At 41.2% G+C, this 23,428-nt stretch overlaps 1 protein-coding gene across 8 annotated transcripts in view; it reads right to left on the reverse strand.

Moving 5' to 3' along the window:
- The window catches only part of LOC100877977 (glutamate receptor ionotropic, kainate 2), a 139,112-nt gene that overhangs the window by 9,671 nt on the left and 106,013 nt on the right, over positions 1 to 23,428 (reverse strand). For 4 of the 8 annotated variants that reach the window (XM_076533856.1, XM_076533854.1, XM_076533855.1 and 1 more), the window contains 11 exons: positions 22,241 to 22,416; positions 19,258 to 19,311; positions 16,856 to 17,020; positions 15,854 to 16,006; positions 9,657 to 9,860; positions 8,799 to 9,002; positions 6,720 to 6,824; positions 5,863 to 6,120; positions 4,492 to 4,671; positions 4,242 to 4,379; positions 432 to 629 (listed from right to left, as the gene is read on the reverse strand). In XM_076533856.1, the coding sequence (XP_076389971.1) occupies positions 432 to 629; positions 4,242 to 4,379; positions 4,492 to 4,671; positions 5,863 to 6,120; positions 6,720 to 6,824; positions 8,799 to 9,002; positions 9,657 to 9,860; positions 15,854 to 16,006; positions 16,856 to 17,020; positions 19,258 to 19,311; positions 22,241 to 22,416 (1,835 nt within the window). The remainder of the gene's footprint in view (positions 1 to 431; positions 630 to 4,241; positions 4,380 to 4,491; positions 4,672 to 5,862; positions 6,121 to 6,719; positions 6,825 to 8,798; positions 9,003 to 9,656; positions 9,861 to 15,853; positions 16,007 to 16,855; positions 17,021 to 19,257; positions 19,312 to 22,240; positions 22,417 to 23,428) is intronic. The other 4 variants (XM_076533859.1, XM_076533857.1, XM_076533860.1 and 1 more) reach the window with 2 other exon arrangements.

Below are 23,428 nucleotides of genomic sequence, written 5' to 3' on the forward strand. Positions count from 1 at the left end.
CCCGAAATTTGAACCAGGCAAAGAAGTCGCCTTTAAATTATCTAAATCTGCGGGGAAACTTCTTGAACCATCTGTTTTCAGGAACTCTCCACTTCGTAACTTCTTATTCCACGCAACTCGACTTATATTTCGAGCATTTCTTCAAACGAACTTTCCTCGAGTAGCCAACTTTTGTCCCATACCGACCAGTCTCGTTATTTACCAACTTTCTTCGAAAACTAACAGAGACGAGAATTCAGCTACCTTTTACCTGTCTTTTGTCATTTATATTCTATGAATGTTTTTTAAAGATCAATAATCGTGAATTTATTAACATCGAAATATTGGAATTTTCGTTAAGACTTTAACAGGAAATAATTATTAGCAGCAATTTATCGCAATCAGATAAATTATAATAGCAGTATAATAGCAGTATAAAGATGAACACTTACTCTAAAGAATGTCATGGTACTGCCACCTTCCAACGTGCCATAGGAGATCTCGGTTTGCTCAGCAAGATCGGCCGCGTTTTCGATCGGCGTTATCATTCTCTCCACCGTTAGGAAAGCGGCTAAATTCGCCGTATAAGAGGAGATGATAATCAACGTGAAGAACCACCAGATTCCGCCCACGATTCTCGTGCTAGTCGCCTGTTAATCACGATCAATATATCTTGAATCGACTAAATGCCGGTATGTTTCGCGAGCAATTCCTTTCCGCAGATTGTACAGTAAATTTTACTCGAATTGTACGATTTAATGGATAAACGAGCATTGCCTAATACGCGTATACGGTATCGAGCTTTGGTTCTCTCTACGCGAACAATCAAATGTACGATAAATTAGCGAGCGTAAACTTATGAATCGCATGCGATACGACAAAGCGATCTAATCGAATAAAACTGTCGAACGCGTGTACTTATTCGAGCATCGTGGTTCGCGAGCGGCAATCAGCTCTTTCATAAATGTTGCTTCGATTCCGCATCTCCGTGCCGGAAGCCCATAAAGAGCTTCCACGATCAATTGAAACCACGTCGGTGGAGCATCGAGGCCGAGAGACGATTTAAGACCCCCTGGGGGCTCCGTGTCTCGGCTACATTCCACTAGGCGGATCGAAGAATGCAATATGCGGTCTCGATGATGCGCCTCGAGGTCGCTAATGGCATATTTCGATCCATTAACGGGTCGGAGGGAGACCATCACGGAACCGATTACCAACCGATCACTGCGTTTCTCAATTATTTCTTTCAATCTGAACGAACTTGAGTAAAAAGAAGACTCGGTTTGCTCCGGAAGAAGGATTTTAATTACATCGATTCATCGCACACAGGATATTACCGGAGAAAAAGTCGATATCTTCGGCAATAAAATTATATATCGCGTTCCGACCATTCGAACGACTTCTGATCCAACTTGGCTTCGTTCATATATCCGAATCTGTACAGAGTTAAAGAAAGTGACGATTGCAATTGAAATTTTAGGGATTCGATCACTCTTTGTAAAGTATAATAAGCTTTTTTCGATAAATGCTGTTTCGGAATTGTCCACAAACTGTACGATTCCCCGGTTGTTTGGATACTCGTAGAAAAATTGAAACGGAACAGTTGGCTTCGCTGTACGAATCGCGTCGGGAAAGGAATCGCTTTGCGAAAACTTGTCTACGCCGGCTGTTATTTATTCGTATCGGCAGCATGATCGCGGTAAACGGCTTTATCGCGACGAAAATCGCTCGTCGCGTGTTCCAACGAGGTTGCAAGGCGTCGCGTCGGATAATAAGGTTCGAGAAGTATTCTCGCGAAACTCGCGATGCACCTGATCTCTCGCGCAGTGTTTCGCGTTGGGAAGATCACGGGTCCGCTCGTCCGAGTTTTCGCGCGCGTACCATCGGAGATTTTCGCGAGATTTTACCGAAGAATCAGCAGCTTTGGCACGGAAGTACCTACGATTCCCGTAAAGTTCGCAACGACAACCCCGCATGTACATATACATGCCACCAGAGCCGGCTAGCACCATATGCTGTACAGGTGTTAACTTTGCATCGTTAGAAAGAGCTCTCCCACCTTCGTCGAATGTTATCGCAGCTGACGACGCGTGAAATTTTACACTTGGAGGAGGAGTTTAAGGGACAACGTGTCACGATTTTACGTTTCGTTTCTTTTTCTCTACGATTACTTGTCATGCGCATTTTAATTCAGTGTCGGGCAGGCTGAAGCTTACGAGCAATCGTGTTCACGATGACAGTAGGGCCAAGATCAATGGAAATTGCAAATTTTAGGAATTTGGGAACGTAGAAATTTTGAAAACGTACAAACTCGCAACCTGGGAATGTATGTTAAAGCAAATGGATTAAGATCTACGTACGTAGTAACTTATTAGAGACGGACTACGCAACATGTTTGTATCGTTCTTTGATCCGATAGTATATTTATCAGATTATTTATTCGTTCTCGTGTATAAATTCTTCGTCTACGCTAAAGTTGACGATTACCCATGCATGAAAGCTGTACGTCTTTCGTCGTAGCGACGGCAACGACGCGTCAAAATTCGAGGTAAGTTAGCGAAAATTGCTCGAGGCGTGCTCTTGATCGATGATATCTCGTTTTACGTCGAGGCGAAACCCGAATCGAAACAACGGGAACAGGGTGAACAAAATGGAAGGTGCTTGGCTGCTGCTATGTGCATGCAGGGGTGACATGCGATCTCTGGAAATGCATCGATCGTTCTTGTGTCTTTAAAACGTGAGGATTTCGACGGTGTTTCGTATCTACGCTACGTCAACAAGTATTCTTCGCTCTTTTGGAACGAGCGAATTTACTCTTGTTACAAAACCGTTGAAACAACACTCGACGGTATGCGGGAACGTTTTTCATTTTTATTCGCGATCGATATTCACGCGTATCGATTCTCTTGTACTCATATGGTGCTTGAAAATATTACGTTTTCTCGATTTACGCGACCTTTCTCGAAACAGAAACGAGTCAGCTCGTTGGATCCCGCTATTTCGCGTCCACGTGGTTCGATGGAAACGTTCCATAAATTTTCTTAATCGCTACGCTCCGAACGCTCGAGTCATTTTAAATTCGACATTTTCTACATTTCAATCTTTCTAACTTGTCTCTGGGCTATTTTCCGATTCTTCTCGAATTGTACGTGGACTTGCTCGAAATCGAAATATTGCGACTCTCTTTGGCAAAAGGAAGTGTACAGCCAAGTGTATTTTCAAAGATCGGAATATCAATTTCCAAGGAAGCAACAACTACGCGACAAGGATCGGTGATCAAAACTGGCGCCATCAAATGAACAGTACGACGAGGAAATTGGTCAGGATACGCCGTCTCTTCCATTTTTCATTTCCCGCGAGATATCGCGGCTGGCAAAGTTTCATCGACTGTTCTCTACTCCGCGCCGGATGGATCTCGTTCCACATAGTCGAAGAAAACCGGCGGATTTGCGAACGTGTACGTGTTTCGAGGGCTGAACATCACGGCGGTGATTAAAAGTGACAAAAACTCGTTTCGTTGGAAACGTGGAAGGAAACGGGCGATTGCGAGCACACCGGAAGGTCTAGAAAGAAAAGGAGTGGTAGCGCTGGACAAAAAGGCAAACAACACGAAGAAAAGGATGAAAGTGGAGCGTTGTTTCTCTGATTGTTTGGCGAATAAAACGAAGCGTAGCTGGTTCCGTGGATATAGTAGAGTGAACGCGAGTGTAGGTTCACACGTACGGGCTTTATGACAACACCGAAATTTCACGAGCTCGTTTTAAACGGCCTCCTTTACGGCGAATAATGCCGTTACGAGGTACAACTCGCTTTATGGACCAGTGATATCGTTACCGAATCGGTAGTTACATTTTCGTCCGGTCTTTCCTTGCTACGTACCTTTATTCGACATTAAATCGCTATAATTGTTTCATTTTCGAACAATGAATTTTTATCGAACGTTCCGTCGTTAAATAATTAGACTTTTTTTTTCAATTTTTCCTCGCGAATAATCAACGATTATTCTTGGAAATGGGCTATTGTCAGATACATAGGGTCGTTGCGTATCGAACGTATTCGGTGGAAAATAATGAAAATAATTGAAAACGTACTGCCGAATCGTCGGCAGTTCGATTCGAATCGAGAACGCGTTCTATCGAGCAGCGCGCGACACTGAAACGAGAAGGACCGAAATCCAACGAGCTCTCGAGATCTACTCAGTTATTTTTTAGCTGTTTCGTTGTAAGTTTCTGAAAAGCCGACTCTGTGGTGACACGTTTTACCTTGGGGTTGAGGTCGCTGCCCTGTTGCATAAGTGTGCCGACCGTAAACCAGAAGCTGTTGGCCAGGGTGAACTCGTTGACGGTTCTTGGCAGAGGAATGTCGTCGCTGTCAGGGTCCAAGGCGCTCACGTGACCACCCTGATGAGAATCGCGTGACCCCCGCCAAGTGGCACGGAAATTCAAGGTTTACTAGTTTCACAACAATTCTCGTTACTATGATCGCGATTAGCACCACTCGACGAGAGCCTACCTGAAGGGGACACTTGCAGCTTGGGCAAGGCAACGGTTCCACCCATTCGTAAGGCGAGAACCTTGCCACTATCCAAATGGTCAACGACACCATCACGTAAGCGCCCAGCATGGACAACCAGATCTCCACGGCAAGAGGATTCATGAACGAGAACAATCTCGACGGCATTCGACCGGATACCTGAAGCAATTACACGTATTTCCACATTATCTGAATCTCGATGTTTAACGGTTCTCTGCTCGAGGTTAATCATCGTTTCGAACGCTTTCGATTCCTTTTAATCTCGCGATAAATTATTCCAAGCGTTCCGATCCGAATTCGAACGAGATTTTACGCGTTACCGGATTTACGTTACGTTCTACTCTGGCTCGATCTATTAACGCGCAGAAGCTCGTTAATATGTGAAGAAGACCGTTCTCGTAACTTCCATGCTATATTTTACGACCGACTTTGGCCGTTTATCGATCTCAGACCTTTTTCTTTGTCATTTATTCGCGTATAACAATTCGGAGAACAGCGGTTCGAGAATGCTGTTCCGTCGCTCGTGAATACAGTTGAAAAAGGCGATCCTTTATTTCGCTGAAATCACGATTCCTCGCCATTCTTTGGTCCGTCAGGAACGGAAACACAATAGCTTGAACGCGTAACGGGCTCAACCGCTGGACAGGTTCCCTTTATCCTTCCGTTCGCTTTTTTTCTCCTTCTAGGCAAGGTACCGTCGAAACTAGACCACGATTTAGCTTCTAAATCTAGGCGAATCTGGATTACGGAGCGACGACGACGGCTATAGCCGATTCCAACCGTGACAGCTTCTGATTTTCCTTACCCGGCTGCTCGCTTTAAACGTCCATCGAACTATTCTCGGAAGAACGGACAAGGAGAAAACGGGATTATTAACGGGGATGGACAATGAAATCATCTTTCGTGCAAATTCATAGAGCCACGAAGTTTCGTGGAGACCGCGACGAGGTCGGAGAAATCTTCTCGCGTAGAATATAATATTATTTAGCGGTAATTACTATTCGAAAGTTGCATGGAATTTTAAAATTCAATTTCATGGAAATTGAAGCTGAACGGTAGACATGGATCGTTTTCAGATATTTATCGATATACATTTATGATACATTTATGAAGATCATCGGACCGTGTATGCTGTGTAACGTATACATGTAGAAAGCACGTTTCAAAGTCAAGTACTACGTATCGATCCAAGAAGAGCAAGTTATAATCTTTCGAACGAGAATGTAAAAATTTGTGAAAACGCGGCGGGAACGAAAGAAGCGAAAAGTGCGAAGTAGATATTAGTATAAAGAAAGCAATCGAAAAGAACGAAAGAAATAGTCCAGTGGCGAAGCACCTCGTTGAGTGTACCTTGGGGTTGAGCCCACTGCCCTGTCTCAGGAACGTGCCAGTGATAAACCAAAAGCTGTTGCTGACGTTGAACTGGTTCTCGACCACGTCGCTTTCCGCGAGGCACGGGTGCGGATTGTTCCACTCGTACGGGCTGAATCGTGCCATCACGAACAGGGTGAAGCTTACCAGCATGTACGCGGCCAGCACGTATAGCCAGATCTCGACGGCCAGCGGGTTCATGAAGGAGAACAAGCGCGTTGGCTGGCTGGAGGGCACCTAAATTACGTTACGCTACGATTTTAATTAAAACGGATCTCGTCACGTTTGCCCGTCGAACGACGGTACATTTCTCGACAACATTTTTCTACGTTCTTCGTTTCGTTTTCTTTCGTTTCGTTTCATCGACAATTTCTTTCCGTTTTTCCTTCTACTTTTTACGATTTTCCGTTACTTTTTTTTTTTTTCAATCGACTGCCGAGTTAAAATACAAATTTTATTATGCAGGCTTCTTTGAACTAAGCAGTGCCACGATCGTCGATAAATTGCATCGCGAATTCTTCCTTCCTTTCTGACGAACATCGTCCTACGAAATCCAGAAGTTTCGCCCTCTGGAAATTTGTATTTGAACTCTGTACGACGGAATTTCACACGTTTCGTGATTCTGTTCGAATTCGTCTTGATACACGTTATGCAATTTTTCATCTCCGCCGTACGATAACTACAACGTTTCATCTAAATTGGATGATACGAACGCGAACTATATTAGGTCGAACCATAAGGACAGTTCGGATCTCGACTCGTCTCGTGCAGAAATTTATCCGAAATTTAAAGCGAAAGCAATATCGATGGATCAACAAACGATAACAGCGACTCACCTTAAACAGAATCCCTATACCGAGATTCATGAACGGTTTCGTGAAATCTATCACGCTTTCTCGCGCGTAGTTGATCGTCATGGACGCGACAGCCAAGTCTGCCCTCTGTAAAATAAAAGAAAAGACTTCACTCGCGGAACTCTCGTTTCTTTTTCGTCGCGAACGATCTAATTTCAAGAATTGTTCGCATCTTCGGTACACGATCGGAGCATTTTACGAAGTACACCTACTTTATTCTAATACCTATTTAGGAAATACGAAATGCAACATTAAAAGAAGGCCACGCATCGATATATTTCCTTAATTACTTTCGATTCGATAGATTTTCTTTAAAAGATGTAGCAAGTGCAGGGTATCGCGTCAGCTAGGCGAATGTTTGCTTTGCAAAATAACCAGTGCATCTTTTATAAGAGGACGTAAACCGTTCCGGAACGGCTAGGTCACCGTCGATGACGTCTTTCCTTCGGGACGATCCGCTTACGGTTTCGTCGGTTTCTGGGTTAAGGCGGCACACCCTTTCACAAGGGACAGATTGCTTTGCATCTTTTATAAATCGCTGATCTTCGGAATTCACCGGTTACCCGTGTCGGAGTTGCGGTTAGTCGCGCGGAACACGAATTCGCCGACAGCGATCCGCAACCTCTGCGTCTCCAAGGACCTCGACTCATCAGTTTTCTGCTGAAAATTCTGCTTCTTTAATCTTTATTCTCTTTTTGCTACGTATTTTTCAACTCTCTTCCGCGTTTAACGCTTCGTGTCCCTGTTACTTTCATTTATATGCACATTATTTTACCGTAATATACATACCACAGCGTTAAGATAATTCTATTCATCTTCTTCGTGAAAATAATTGGAATGGCCCCGATGTTCATAAAAAAATTGACCAAACTTAATACTTTGAGCAATCAATGATATCGTTCGTTATAGTTGTTTTGTATTATAAGTTACACAGATTTTCGAACTCTAAGGGCAAAATATTGTAATAGTTATTTAGTAGATTTATTAACAATCAATTTTCTATATGTATATTTGATAAGATGAACGAAACGAATAACCGAAACGTTTAATTATTTAATTCGTTCCTTCTACACTTAATTCTACCATGCTTTTCCAGGGTGAACAAGCAAACGGTACCAGTTCCATCAATGTTTTTATTATTACCGTTTTCTCGTTTCACCTTCGCCAGCTGCTTTAATACATGAAACGTAATGTTTTTCTGGCTCTACGTTTTTTAATTACTTTTTACCTCGCAGGTTTTATGTTCCAACACGAGTTTTACAAATATGTTTCATTACGCGTATCACTTATTTCACGAAGGTAAAAATGTACACGGCTAGAATAGAATTGTAATCGATGAAAAAATGGTTTCATTAAAACTGTAATCAATGTTTTCGAATCGACGATAAAAATACGAGATTCGAATCGTACAGACAATGAAAATTCATTTGATTAAATTGTTCGTTTACTTTGCAAACAACCGTGTAACATTATGATTTGTTATATTTTGAAATTTATCTAACCAATTTGAAACAAATCGAAATTGAAGGTTTCGATCCATGATAGACCTAACAACGCGAGATCTCGATTTTCGTAACATCGAACAACGGTGATAGGATCGAGCGGAGAGTTTGATCAATTATCCGATATCGTTCGGGCAACCTTCGACATCAGATTCCAATTTAATAACCGCGACTTTTTACAATTCAGATGTTACCGGGTAACACCTGCGCGACGTCCTCTATGAATTGGAATATCCGATGTACGTTAACGTCCGTTAGGAAACGCTAAATTAGGTGCGCGTCGTTGGCTCGAGGTATGCATAATGAAATTCTAACCGTGACGGATTTACTGTAACAGCATCGGTTCGCTGTTTTGCATATAAAATTCTCCTCGACCTCTTTCTTGTCACCGCTTCTTTCTTACTTATTTCCATTAAAATATGCAATTTCTTTCGCGTCGACATAAAATATTTAGCGAATATTCATTCTCGATATAATAAAAACTTAAAAGTTAATCCTTCTAGAATCAGCATGAAATACACTACGATCTATCGCGTACGAAGAATCCGAAATCTTTTACCTTCTCCATCAGTTCCCGTACGATGCCGTTCCATTCTTTGGTTTCTGGATCGTAAACGCCGTACATGTGATCGGGCACTAATCTTATGGCGTACTGGAAGCCAACTTGACCGGCGATCCACTTGAGCAAATCGATGCAAAACCCTTCGAATCTAGCGTTTCCGGTCAGATTCTTGTCCTCTTTTACCATCACGTACGGTTTCTCCTGCGAACAAGGATAAGATTTCTTTGACGGATCACTGGCAAAAAGCAAATCGGACAGATAAAAGGAAGACTCTGTCGAACAGGCGAAGAACGAGACTTTCTCTTTCGCGGGAAACGAGACGAAGAGCGAGAGAGAGAGAGAGAGGGAGTAGAAAAGAGTCCTTATTCCTTGATAAGAAGAGACGATATGAAACACGATGGAGAGCAATACGCAATCATCGAACGCCTTAACGCGAGTTCGGTTCGAAGCTTCCAAGCTGGATGCTTCCCTCTTTTTACCGACGTTCATGCCTTTCATCTTGGAAAATGGAGGAGACGAGGCTCTGGTTCGTATCTCGGATGATGTTCGCCAACCTTTGACGACGAATAGGGTAAAATTAGTTTCTTTCGGACGACTCGAGACGCGGCGGGAACACGTAATCGAAACTTGGATGGAAAGTTCGCGTGATCGATGATTAGAAACGGAGCTTTCTTTCGGACATTTTTAAAGGAGATGTTAATCCGAATATTTCTCTATACATCTAATCTATACTTGAATACGAAGCAAAGGGAAATTCGCGTGTGTCCACTATCCATATAATTTTCAGTTTTCACCTCGAAGAAATGTCGCACGAACGGATGTGTTACGTTGACGGTGATAAAACGTGGTAATTACCTCTCTCGTCATGACGACCAGAGTGATATTAGTGGCGGTTGTCTCGTAAAAAGCGCCGACGTCGGTCACGTTAACACCGGAACCGGGTTTCCATTCGCCCACCTTCACCAGTTCTTCTTTCTTCAATTTCAGTAAGTCCAACTTGAAGTTGTTCCGTTTTCCTTCGTTGAACTCGATATGTCCGGTTAGTCCGTGTAAACCTGCCTGCGAATAGAAATGTTCGTAACCCTAAATTCCGACTCGATCCGATTCGTTTATCGCTTTCTAATCGTACCGCAGTCAACTTTTCGCCTATACATATATGTTATGTATGTATACAACGCCTGTAAACTCTGTGTTTACCGTCGAACGAAAAAGGGCAACATATTTAATCGTATTTAAATTATCCTACTGAAATTTCATGATTTCACTAAAAGTTTTTCTCTCTCGTGAAATATTTATGAACGTTTAATACGCTTCATTTGGCGTCGTTTCAATTAGAATTCCACTAATACTACGTACAAATGAACTTGTTGTTCCGAAAAGAAAGTTTAGATTGCAAGCAGAGATGTCTGCCAAGATATAAATTCTACCAGTTGGAGATCTCTTTAGCCAAACTTAAGCAATTACCCGGGTTGAGAAAAAAGGAAATGATCCAAACTAATTTAAAAGCTCGTCGTTTACGCTTCGATGTATGTACCTATCTTTGATGTTATTTTCATAATAGAAATTAACCGACGATGCAGCTACTAGTCCGCGGATGTTTATACATTTATGATACCTTATAACTTCATATCCGTTCAAATCTTGATATTTATTTAGCTAATAATTACTTTAATATTGCGATAACACGTTGGTAGTATTTTTCATGTACTCGATATAATATGATCATGTATCGCGTTCATATATTTTACATTTTTTTTCCCACCAGTACATACATATAGCGCAGTCTGACGATCGAAGTCCACGAATGAAAGAGACACATGCCTATATAGTTTTTAATTGTTGCCAGGTTCATATAGACTCGCAGTAACGAAAAAAGGAAAATCGGAAACAAAATTGCAGAAATATCGAACGTTATAATTTCTGTTATTGTCTATTCGGTTGGTTCGTGGAAGTTTGAAAAACTAGTTCCTGAAAATGACAAAGCATTTGGGTTACGTGCTGGCTAGCAGGAAACCTGAGCTATTCGTTCGACGAAAATATCAATATAGAACTAAAATAATGTTAAATTCAGTTTTGGAACGAAAGAAAACATTGGCATCTGAAACGGAGAGCACAATTATATATTCTTTTCTACGAGAAGAAAGGATGAACGCGAGTGTACTTCGATATCCGATAATTGCATCGCTGATACAATTCGCAGAATTTAATTCATAGAAACCGAAGGATTACTTAGAGTAGATTCCAGTTACATTAGTATTCGTTGACACGGACAGATTGATTCGCTATGCAAATACCGGCGTCACCTTGCATCTTCGAAAAAAATTCAGGCTATATTCCGAGAGCAGAGAACGTTTATCGATTTTTCAGACGAACAAGACAAACGGTAAGCGAAACGAAATTTTTCGACGCGAGAATACGATCCTGCCGAACAGACGACGTGGACTCGCGTGTTCGTATTCGTTTCAGATTACGACCAAGTTATCCGTTCTACGGTATTTCACGACAAAGACTGGCCTGTCGTTGTATCGATGCTTGATAAACTCGATGGAACGTTCTTTCGAATAACTCGACGATCTATCTCTGGTGAGCAAACAGCGAACGTACGTGGACGGAGGAATCCACTCGATGGAAATACGCTTCGTCTAGTTTGCCAACATCTATATTGTCCGTCCCGTAACACGGAATGGTGGCAGTAAAAAACGAGCGGAGATCCCCACGAAATTTGTAAATAAAAGTCCGGTCATTTCGACGAAATCACACGAGACCGTGATCTCGACGCGTGGACGACGATATTAACGAGGAACGGTCAAGATATTTTATACCGATAATGTGGAAGTAGCGAAACTGATTTTTCAGCAAAACTACGCGCTTCAGGCATTTTAGAATTTCGTAAAATTGCTTTTTAAACCTTTATTATCTAGCTTCGAAAACGAGATTGGGGAGATACGTATAGCTTATGGGAGCCTCGATCTATATCACGGTATACATGTATGCATAGTAGATATGGATATACAGCGTTAGGAACATACATGTAAGTGCACCGCGGGATACGCGTCTAATGCAAATGCCATGTTATACCTAATGCAGCGGTGCTTTTCCCGTCTAAGGTAGCGAAAAAAAATCGACCGATGTATCGAGCCTGGAGGGCGGAAGAGAAAGAAATCGTGGATATTCCAACGAATACTCAGGGTATCCGTGCAACTAGGAGCAGCCAGATTGGTAGGCGTCCAGCGATAAGCCGCAAACGCGAGCGGAGAGACGGAGTAGCGAAGCAACGTTGACACATGAATAATTGAACAGCGTATTTAGCGAATAGCTACAGAGAATGGATCGCTTTCGTCTTCCTTGTCTTCTCGACTATCTTTCTTTAGCTCGCATCTTTACCCTCCTCGTGTTTACGCTACATCGTATACATATATTTTCTTCGCTACCTTATCCAAATTATATAGCGAGGAGTGACTGCTTCGAAATTTTCCTCCGCTTTCAACGTTCTTTTTTTTTCACGTATCTAGAAAGTCGTGCTTTACGAAATAAAGAGGTCAAGTATCGAATATGAATGAACATCGTAGCTAGTTGAAACGAGAAACGAAATAAAAGAATAAAAAAGTTGATAAGGGTATATAGCTCGGCAAGGATTAAGGCTGGATTACGGACTGGAACCATAAAAAATACGGCTGGCAGGTGCGGGAAATAGGATATCTGGCGCACCGTACACTAAAAATTTCGAAATTTCCAAAAGCCGGTTGCTCGTGTTGTGGAACGTTGGCGTTATTATTCAAAAATCCACTAGCTCCAAATATTTCTCTTATCCCACGATGATTCGTAGATAATTTAATGACTTCTGTTTAAATAATGTTAACAAAATACTTATGTACATCTTTGCTGAGAAGGAAGTTATTGTTCTTTTCCAAGACAGTTAACAAGTTTGTTAAAAATGTTGAACAAAAGTCTCTATAACCTTCATAATAAAGCTCAAAGAGCAGCAGAACAATGGTCGGAACGTTGTTAAAATAAGATACGAGGTGAATTCCTCTCCAAATTGCCGCGCTGCGTTCCCAAGATTTTAATAACAGAAACTGAGATTTATACAATTTCTTGACTATTTTGTTTTCTGCACGGTTGTTAAAACTATAGCGAAAATTAAACGCGGCCCAATTTCGTATCGTAATTCAGGATTTATTTTCCATGCGGCGACACGGTGTCGAAATTTCCGAAGCTATTCGAATTCTTCGCGATTTCCTTTGTCTCGTTTCTTTCAATCTTGTTCTACCCAGAGCCAACTTTTCTCTCCCAAAGCAACCCACGCGATCATATTTTTCAGCAAACTGGACTCGACGCGGCGTCTCGGGCCGTCTCGTTAAATTTCTCGCCGCCCTTCCCCGGTCTGCGCTAATAACACGTGCTAAAGCCCGTACAAGAAGCACGGCTCACGTTCCATTTGTGGACAAGACTCGTAGCAGGGTTTATTAAGCGAATATTGCTCGAACTTTCGGGCTAGTTCGACGCTCGCATTCTACTCGAGAGACGCGAGTTTACAGACTTCGTCGCTCGAAATCGCTTACCGACGACGAGGAAATGGCTCTCGAGTAATTTCCGAATTTCGGGATCTACCGATCTAGCCATTTCCTGCTATAGGTTATTCGATAATATCTTTTTTTTCTAGGAAAACTTTTCTTCTAGGATTCTGCGGTGATTCTGTTTACCATTAGTTACCTTTTTTCTACCACTTTGTTGAAAAATAGCGTTTCAAGTACACATTCATACGAATAACGTATTAACGAAGCATGGGTCAAAACCAATAGCTGCACGCGTTGCAGATAATTTATCGACAGAATCGGTGTGTCATTCGGTTTGCAGTTACGTATCGATTAATGAACTACAGTGCACATATTCTGCATAAATTAAACGCTTTCCTTGATAAATGAACCGAGAATTTAGCGCCCGGATGCGTTCGAATAACTGCTGCACCGTGCTGCACCGTGCGAAACAGTGCAAACATTTCCGAAATACCGTGACAATTGAAAACGTTGTTTCCATAGGTATTTTAAAAATAATACGATCTATATTATGTGCATCGCTCGTGCTTCGATACATTTTTTTTTCATCGAAACTCAATTACTTGTCAATCAGCAATGGCAATATCTCTCTTCTCGTTCGTTTACGTTCAAAGCTTACGTCGTGTATTTCGATTACCAACAATATGCGATACAGTAGATTCTCGTTATATCGCCGTGGATGGAGTTGTAGGTCGGAAAATTTTTCGAACTGACGCGTGGAATTACTTGCATCGCGTAAAATATGTTTCGAAGTTTCGAATCTGTTATTTTGTTCGTTCGTTGACTCGAGACGAACTTGGTACATCATAAATTCGTTTCTTACTACGCTATAGAATGCAATTAAACGGAGTGGAATTGTTAAGGTATCAACGTCTGCAACGACTCGGTTCTTGCTTCCACTCGACGCAAAAAGGTCGTAAATCATTGCTGGGCTTGCAAGTTGTGCGTTTCGAACGATATCCGGCTTAAATAGCGTCGTTTAAAGTAAGAAACTTCTTCGCTTCTTGATTACTTTCGAACGTTGTTGTTAGTCCGTTCAATAAAAGTTATGTTTCAGCGGCGGAAGCGAATTATCGACCAAGTAACTTGAGTCAAATTCGCATTTGCGCCTGTAAATAGTATAATCTTAAATTGTTTAAAAAGTTTTTCATCCGGCTACCTCGTAAAATAGTCAACGGGTTATTTTGCGATCGGCAAATTTGTTGAGCCCTCGTTAAAGTCGAATAAACATGTCGTTAAAATGCAACTGTACGTTTTTCAAATCCTGTCATGTAAACAAGTGTGCTTGCAACAAGTTTCGCGAACCGTTGAAAACTCGATACAGTGATTAATTTTTTAAACGAAAGAGCCGAACTCTATAGAAAGTTGAATAATTTACGAATTCTGTCTATCGAAACGCTTTCCCTTCGTATACCATTGTTAATCGGTTGAAAAACTGCCTACAACTGCGGGTAACTTCCGCGTTATTCTGTGCATGAAAAATCACTGATCGTGGAAGTGTAAAGAATTGAAAATTAATTGCGCGTATTTAACACGCGTATAAACGAAATCGGGTAATCCGATTAGCAGTCACGATTAATTAACCTCAATCTCGAAAATCGGCTCCCGACCTAACTTCAAATTTAACGCTCGCAATCTGATAGAAACAAGTTTTTCGTCCTTGCGCTCGTAAACTTTAAAGTAATATCGAACGATCGAAACGACGCGATGCGACGCGACGCGACATTTACGAGGGTGTGGAAGTAAAAAATCAGAACAATTTAACGACTTTGGAAAAATTGCTTCGTAAATTACCGAGAAGAGTGGCAGAACCAGGAGGTATCGTTATGTAACGTGCTTTATCGTCCGAGTCGACTGCTCGTTGATGTATTGTCCTGGCATGTCGGTCAAACATAAGTACGTACGCGGTTTGCATGCGCGACACGTTCGATATTTATGCCGTTGAAATTCAACAATTATTCCGGTAAATTGCCAAAATTAATAGAAGAAATGCATAGACAAAAAATCTAAAGATGCGATATTGTATCATTCCGTAATGCATGCAAAATTAAAGGAGGAAAAAGCCCTGGAGGAAGAGAGAATGTCAGGAAACGCTTTATCGACAAATTCGGTGGAAACGATCCGCTATTTAATTTTCTTAATTGCAACGAGCGCAAATTTCGTGGAAAATAAATAGTATAGAAAAGTTCTCGCCTCGCATCTCCATTGGCCATGGATTTTTTTACACGCGATGATTCGCTATTTTCCGCGTATACATATATATATATGTATATATATCAATCTTCGCGAGTCTATCTCAGAAACTTTTTCTCAAGAAATATGTTTCGACAGAATTGAAATTTTTTTCCTAGTTATCCGAATACCATTTTCTACCCTTATTCGCGGTTTCTGTCGAGGTAATAAAGGTCCCAGCCGATGTCTTTCCCCCTGTTCGAGTATCGAGGGCTTCGTTGCGAACGAGTCATCCGCTAATGAAAAATTATAGAACGTACGTACGGCGTTAATGTAGTTGTAGAGAGAGAGACCGTCGTCCCAGGGTTTCTCTTTCTCGCACGATAAATTAGCGAGCCTCAGGTCATGGCTGCGGTCCAACGCCGCCAAACCGTGCGCGAAAACCTGCACGCTGTCGTACACCAGAGCTGGTTCTGCCTGAAACATACGTTTCCCCTTGGCTGAGAAAGCGTTTCACATTTTGTCGATCAAACACGGTTTTACCGACGCACTCGATACATTTAATTCCTGTGCTTATTCGCAACATGTTACGTAAACAGCGAAACAATCGATTTTGGGAAGTGTATACGCGCATTACGATAAGCTTTACCGGTCAGATCGTTGCAAGTTTTATTCATCGAATAACACTTTTTCATTTAAATTTAAACTGCTCATTTGTTTCTATAAAGAATTAATATTTAAATCGTTCTTCAATTTTTCATTTCGTTTTATACTTTATACGTTCGATGCTTCCATCGGATTCTGCTGGATTGTTGGAATAAAGATTTGAAAAGCGAGTGGCAAGACTATATACGCGTGAAACAACGGAATACAAAAACTTTATTTTAATCGAGCGTTCACGGTTGTTTTTCGTTAAAAAGGGAAACTTAGATTAAAGAATCCCTTTAAAAGTCGAATGTAAATATGAAACGTACCTCTGAATTTACATGGCAAACAATGTAACGCGTTTAACGATCAGATTAATTTCATACATACGAGATTCTCGTTGTAAAATAATCACAGAAACTTTGCTCGTAACACGCTCGAATTTTTCTAGCATATTTCCTACGAAAGTAAAGTTTGACGCTGAAAAGTAAGAAAGATACGAGCGCGCCACCGCACGAAAGAATGTCGAGTATGCGATCCTCCGATCGAAAGTTGGCGTGATCGGTGATGGAAAGAGAGAAAATCGTTTTCCGTTGCAACAAGCAACGGCCAACGAGTTTCGGGACGTTCCACGATAACAGCGACTTCCGGAGCCCGAAGTTATATGAACTTTCCACCAACCTGGATAACTCCGGTTTTGTTGAGGATCGCGTGGCCAATCGGCTGGAAGCGTTCCATCTGTCGGAGAACTTCCGCCACCTTCGGTTCCTCCAGGTCCACCAGACGAAACGCGGTCATGTTCACGCTGTTGTATTTAAAATCTTCCAAATCGAACGTTTCGATGTCCTGTCAACATATGTTTCTCGTTCAAATGCAATATATTTCGTATTTCAAGTACAATAATTTCCTATTATAAATGCGATTTATAACGACTCCATGTTCTCAGAGGATGTTCCATTTAAATAACGTTCAGTTAGACCATCGTCGCGCACCGAGTCGACAGATAAAGTTAGTTTCCGTTCCGAAAGAATTTCTCTACCCTTGAAATCAACCTCATCCGTCTCGACACGATTTTCGCCTCTCTTTTCCTGTCCCGACCGCGCGCTATTTCTCTCTCGAAGCGCGATATCTTCGTCGTTGCGGAAAGTCGTGCCATGCCCCCGGACAAGTGATTTATTCCAGGAGCCACGGTTATGTTTATGTAACGAGCCTTGAAATCGAGTAATGGAGCTTCAACCAACACCTAAACTAGAAATATACACGATATAGATTGTACATGGTTCCGTTTCTCGAAAGACGATAACTTTTAACATCTTCTACCGTGGATATCGATCGCGTAAACTTCTTTTAATAAATAATGGATTAAATTGAAGTCGAACCAGAAAATTGAAAGGTCGTTTTAAACGCGTTGCTCCGCGATGCAGAATCTATTTCCATTTACTAACCCTGTTGTTGTAGCAGTATAAGCGGTAAACGAATCTGGATCGAGGAGTTCGAATACTTGGTGTTTAGAGTATCGTAATTGAGTTTAAATATCTTTCACGGAACAGGAATGTTCTCGTTTCGAACAATACCGAAAGGGCTGACCGGGAAATGTGCGGATAGTCGAATAGATAATTACAAAATAGAGAACCCTCAAGTTTATTCTCTCACAAGTCACGATGGAATAATAGGTTATAGAACGCACGACGAAACAATGATCTGGCCTGAACTCGTAATTTCGATTATTCGCTCGTTGCTCGTTCGCGAATTCTTCATCGATATTTACTCGGTCATGAACGTCGTAACGATTCGCGGCTCTAATTGTTTCGAACAGATTAATTCGTCCACTCGAAATTGATCGGCCGCTGCGGCGATTCACGGCGTTAAAGGAGCACTGATCCGTTAGTAAAGTCACGATCTTCCTCGTCTATTAATTAATCGATCATTAATTGTACCGCGCCAAAAGCAACGTGCGATATGTTGATTCGCGATCGTTGTTAATTAATTTTACGCGTTAAACGAGCCTTGACAGGCTTGCAACTCGCGATCGAGGATTACACGAACATTTAGAATTTCACGGTGAAATTCACTCGAGGCGGTCATTGATAGACAAACACCATCCGGTTAATTCGTGTCAATTCGTGAACGATGTGTTCGTATCGGAGAACACGATCGCACAATTTACTGGTCTATCGAAATTCCGATACTCGCACGATCACCTGTCCGAATAAACGTTGCGACAGAGTGTAACAACACCGTCCCGATGTTTCTTTTCATTTCCAACGCAACCTCTGATCGCGATTTTTTTACGTGATTGCTGATTGCACGACACGAGCGTTCCTGTAATCGTTAAACATTGAACAAGAAAAGGTCGACGCTATTAGATAAAAGATTGATAGTACTTTTATATACACACGGTTTCGTCTTTAAGAAAATTCTCTTCAATTTTATCATACATATATTCCTCTACGCATTTTTCGTTTTTGTACAAACATATATGTATGTATATATATATTTCGAATATTTTTGCAAATCGTGTTTCCGAGCCAGACGCGTCACCTACAGAAGCTACACGATTCAAATTCAAATAGCAGAGTGCTCGTTGAAAATCGAAAACCTAATGGATTTGCAACGATTTCGAACGTCAAATGCGGCCGAGCATTGTCCTCGAATATCGAACGCAAATAAATTTCTATTTTGTTGAACCGCTCTGCAGCTGGAAATTCAATGGCGTGTACAACAACGGATTCAAGTTCCCAGATTTTACGCAATAGCATCACAAAATTTTTATCCGTTAATTGTCCATCTTAATTTGGGTTTAGTCGACAAATAATTGTTATTCGGGGGGTATCAAGGTGATTGCTTCGGAATAATTTCATAAATTTAATACGAACGCGTAGAATTATTGGAATGTTGAAAAGTATCGAAACAATACTATAAGAACGTGGCAATCGATAGAAAACGGGAACAGTTGAAAAGGGTTAAGGGTTCGTGGACCGTACCCGTGTACCGTGTACAGCGAGTTTCCTCGGAAAGGTTGCAAAGGCGAGTTCTAACTTTCATCGCGAAAACAGTATACCAGAGACTAAACAAATACTTACGAACGTGGTGAACATGTAGTGGTATCTGTAATCGTTCATCTGCAGCTGGAGTATCTGAAAAGCAGAGAACGGCTCGAATTAGTCGCGTATATACCTTTTGCTCTCTATGTTTCACGACGTATTGTTATTTGCTACAGAAAATAACAATAAAAATAGTTTTTTCTTTTCGTACCAGAAGATTGACCGAGAGTAAAAGAACACGAAATATAAAATCGTATAACCTTGGGAATTCAACTTGTCATTTTTTTCCAAGGTACGACGAATATTTATTGAAATACGCGTAGCCATCGACCCGAATCATCTTATTTATAGTTTCAGTATCAAGTCACTGCTGCGTTATTTCCAACACCCCGAATAGTGTAGATAAAACTGTATTCGTACGACAACCACTTTAGCATCGCGTTTAGGGAAGAATCTTCTAAACGATCGACGAACGCAATCGGTTAAAGTGGTCCATCGGAAGGTTTCGCCGTCTAATACCTTATCTTTCCAATACGATCGTAATTTTCGACAAAAACATTTGCTTCGTAACTTTTCGTTTTCAGTCTTATGGAAGCCTTAAATAATCGATACTATCTACATATATTGCCGATGCTTAAGTGTACGTGTAATACAATGTTAAGTATGAATACTTTAAATATTGAAATATTGAAATATTGAAATTTCGACATTTCCAAACGGTTAATAATATACTTTACTTTTTTTTCTCGTAGAACATAATCACGACTCGTTGTTACGGTTTCCGATGAAAAAGAATTTGCTTAAAGGAAAAATCGAGGGAATTTTTTGAAAAAGAACCCTAGAAAATGACTTTATTCATAAAAGAGGGCAGAAGGAGCGGCTGAAACGCGCAAAGACAGTGAGGATCGTAAGAAAGCCTGAACGTTTTTTGATTACTCAAGCAACGAGGAATATCCGCAGGAATTCCCAATGGACCAAGCATGCAAATAACGGGTTTCCTTCGACCACGTCTGAGCCAAGATTGCCCCTCTCGACGGATCCAACGAGAACCGAGGATGGAATTCGAACCATGAAACCATTCCGTCCTTCTATCCATCGACTTCCCGTTAATAAACGTGGTGCAATTAAAATTGAACAAATTTCACCGGCTTCTCGTCGAGTTGAATAGGCAATGATCCGTAAAGCCGGATATGAAATGCTCTTGCTTCGCTTTTTATCCTATAACAGATTTATATCGAGTATGTTTCAATTCTTTTTCGTTTTCATTTGCGCACATTACGATACGAGAATCGTAAGGAAATTTAAGCTCTAGGCCGGATCGGATCGAAGAGAACGGGATGCCAAAAATTCTTCATAATTCCGATGAATTTCGGGCAAAAACATTTTCTTCTTTCTCGCGATCGTTGCGTTATTCGTGCCGAATTGCACGCGATAATCCCTTTATACGCGAGTTCATCGTAAAAGCCAATTGCACCAGGCGCAGATTTCCCTCGAATAAACGAGGAGAACATTTTTGTCCTGCGCGTCGACGAAACTCCAAAACTCTAAAACTGTGCGATCGTTTCGACGGAAAACGGTTCACGGTACCGTGCAATTTCCGGCACATCGCGTCGGCTCTCGAGGATTATGCATATTTTTCTAGCGGATAAAAGGACCGATAATTGCGGAAAGCATCGGTTTCTCTGCCTCGATCGTGGCTTCTTCTCAGTCACGATCGATCGAACCTTACCAATAATTTTTCACGATTCTCCTCGTTTCGAAGCATATTTCGATTCTTATCCAAAAATTCTATGCAAAATGGTCAATTTCGCAATGCTATAAAAAGTATAACACGAGTCGATGAATCGTATAAATAATACGTGCCACGCTGGACTTTATCGTTTATCGAACACGAATTACATAAACTTTACATCGATATTAATATAAAATTAATCACTCGGCAATTGGATATTTCGTATCGAATTAAACTGTAAAAAGGCAGTCAATTAGTACAAAGAATATAGATGAAACGTTTATCCGGATATTTTCGTTATATCATCAGCTGCAAATTAATACGTTATTCGGAGCTATTTTACAGTACGTTTGTTTCGTCGATTACCTTTTGAAATTGTCAATTTCATACGCGTTCAATAAGTAACGATGTAAAGCATCGAATCGAACAATTAAATTGTTAAGAGATCGCGACTGAAAAAATTGACCAGTGCCAGAGTGCGTATGGCTGTTTTCGATGGCAGGTAATCAAATTTTTAACCGTGTTTTGTACTTGTCTATTATAGATGTTTTAGTTAACAGATTTTTATTGCAGAGCGATAAAAAAGAGCACGAAATAAAAGATGGGTTTCCACATTCGAAAGCCGCTTCACGTTTTCCTACCTTACTTGTATTTTTTTAAACGATTTTAAACTTCCGCTTCGCCTCGTTTTTTGCAACGGCAACCAGCGAAACAATGAATAAATAATATATTTGGTATTACGATCCACTCGTGCAGAAAAATTCATTCCGTATGACCGTAGCCGCGGTGAATCAGCTTGGGAGAATCTAAGTGTCTTATCGAGGAAAAAGCGAAACGTCGAAGAATAGCCTAGAATTCGAGTTTTCGAGACTATCGCTAAATTTAATTGCGACGACGTTTCGAGCAAATTGCCTTCCTCTTAGCGCTCGGAATCCTTTTCGGTCTCTGTTATCTTATTATTTCGCGTTGAAATTACGGTCAAGAAACGAATAATACCAAAGGAGATTTCGAGGCAATCGAATAACAGAACAAGTAACAAGATGAATTCGTTCGACAGAGTGTTGCTTGCTCGCAACTTTCGTTAAACTTTCGAAATAAACCATTTCGTTTGCTACTTGATTGCCGTTTAATCCCGTTTAAGTTGCAAGCTATAATTACTTCTCACTCGTTCTCTGTTCCTTCCTACTTACAGAATAGAAGGACTGCGATGGCAATCGACGTTTCGAACTTTTAATACTCGCTCAGGGTATTGAATATCGTTTCGCGATACCGATCAAACGATCGACTCACCGCTCGAAAGAATTGTTGCATGTGCGCGGGATCGGTGTCGACGATGAGCTTGTAAATCTCCTTGTGTCTTACTTCTCGAAGCACTTGCCTATAGGATCCAGGACCTGCCTGTCGAATATACATTTCTGTCCTCGTGGAAGGCGGTGATTTCACGAGGTCCTGTAACTTGAATAATCCTGGGAACAAATAAGGAATATTACTCCAAGTACAGTGCTCGACGGGAGAAATTCGCTAGAAAATTTCAACGAGTCTTTTACAACGATCGTTGTAAGAATAGATTTCGAACGAGGGTCAAGCGTTAAATGATTTTCGCTTCGTCGCAGAAAATCGCGAGCTAGTCGATGTCGATCGTCGGCTGGCTATGACGCTTTTCATTTTCAATCGCGTGATCGCGAACGTTCGTCGAAAATTTTCGACAGGTTGCCGTCACCCATTCGAATTCACGAATCCACTGACCCGTTCGGAAAGCGCTTTGGAAAATGGTCATCGACCTTTCCGTCGCATTAAATCTCCACGCGACCGACTCGAAGACCGACTAATCGTACATAACAGAAATAGCCGGAAGAGTCGTGGAAAATTTGAAATATTTCTTTTTCTTTTCGACGGTGTGGCTACAAGAGGTCGTATTTCAAAATGGTTCCGTTCGTTCGTCATAATTTGTTCTATCGTTTCGTAAATCGTCGACTCAACATATGAAAAATTTTGGAAATTTACAAATTTTCGAGTTAATAAATATCCGTGATAAAGTTAAAAGCGAAGAAAATTTAGTAGCGTAAAAGAGAACTTATTACCGAAGAGAATTATTATTCGGCTTAACCCTAACCGATAAACTTGATAGCAATCAACGCGTTAAATAATGAATGATCCCGTGAAATAATTTATCCGTTAGCATCGCTGAAACGCGAAATTGAAAGATAACAAGCCTCTTCTTAGACGTGGTTTCCAATTATCGCTCGCCGGTTTCCGGTGAATGCACCCGCACACAGGTTTCCTGCTTGTACTTCGGTATACGTTTCAAGCCACAACAGGGTAGACAGAAAGGAGAAGAGAGGTTACAAGGGTTATGGTATGAGGTAAAGTCTGGTTTAAAGTACAACTCGGACGAGCCAAGGGTTGAACGATACGCGTAGCAAGAAATTTATGGTAGCGTTGCACAATGCAAAAACTACATGCAGTGAAGAAGAATCG

This window comes from Megachile rotundata, chromosome 7, assembly GCF_050947335.1.
Source record: "Megachile rotundata isolate GNS110a chromosome 7, iyMegRotu1, whole genome shotgun sequence".
Classification (NCBI taxonomy): domain Eukaryota; kingdom Metazoa; phylum Arthropoda; class Insecta; order Hymenoptera; family Megachilidae; genus Megachile; species Megachile rotundata.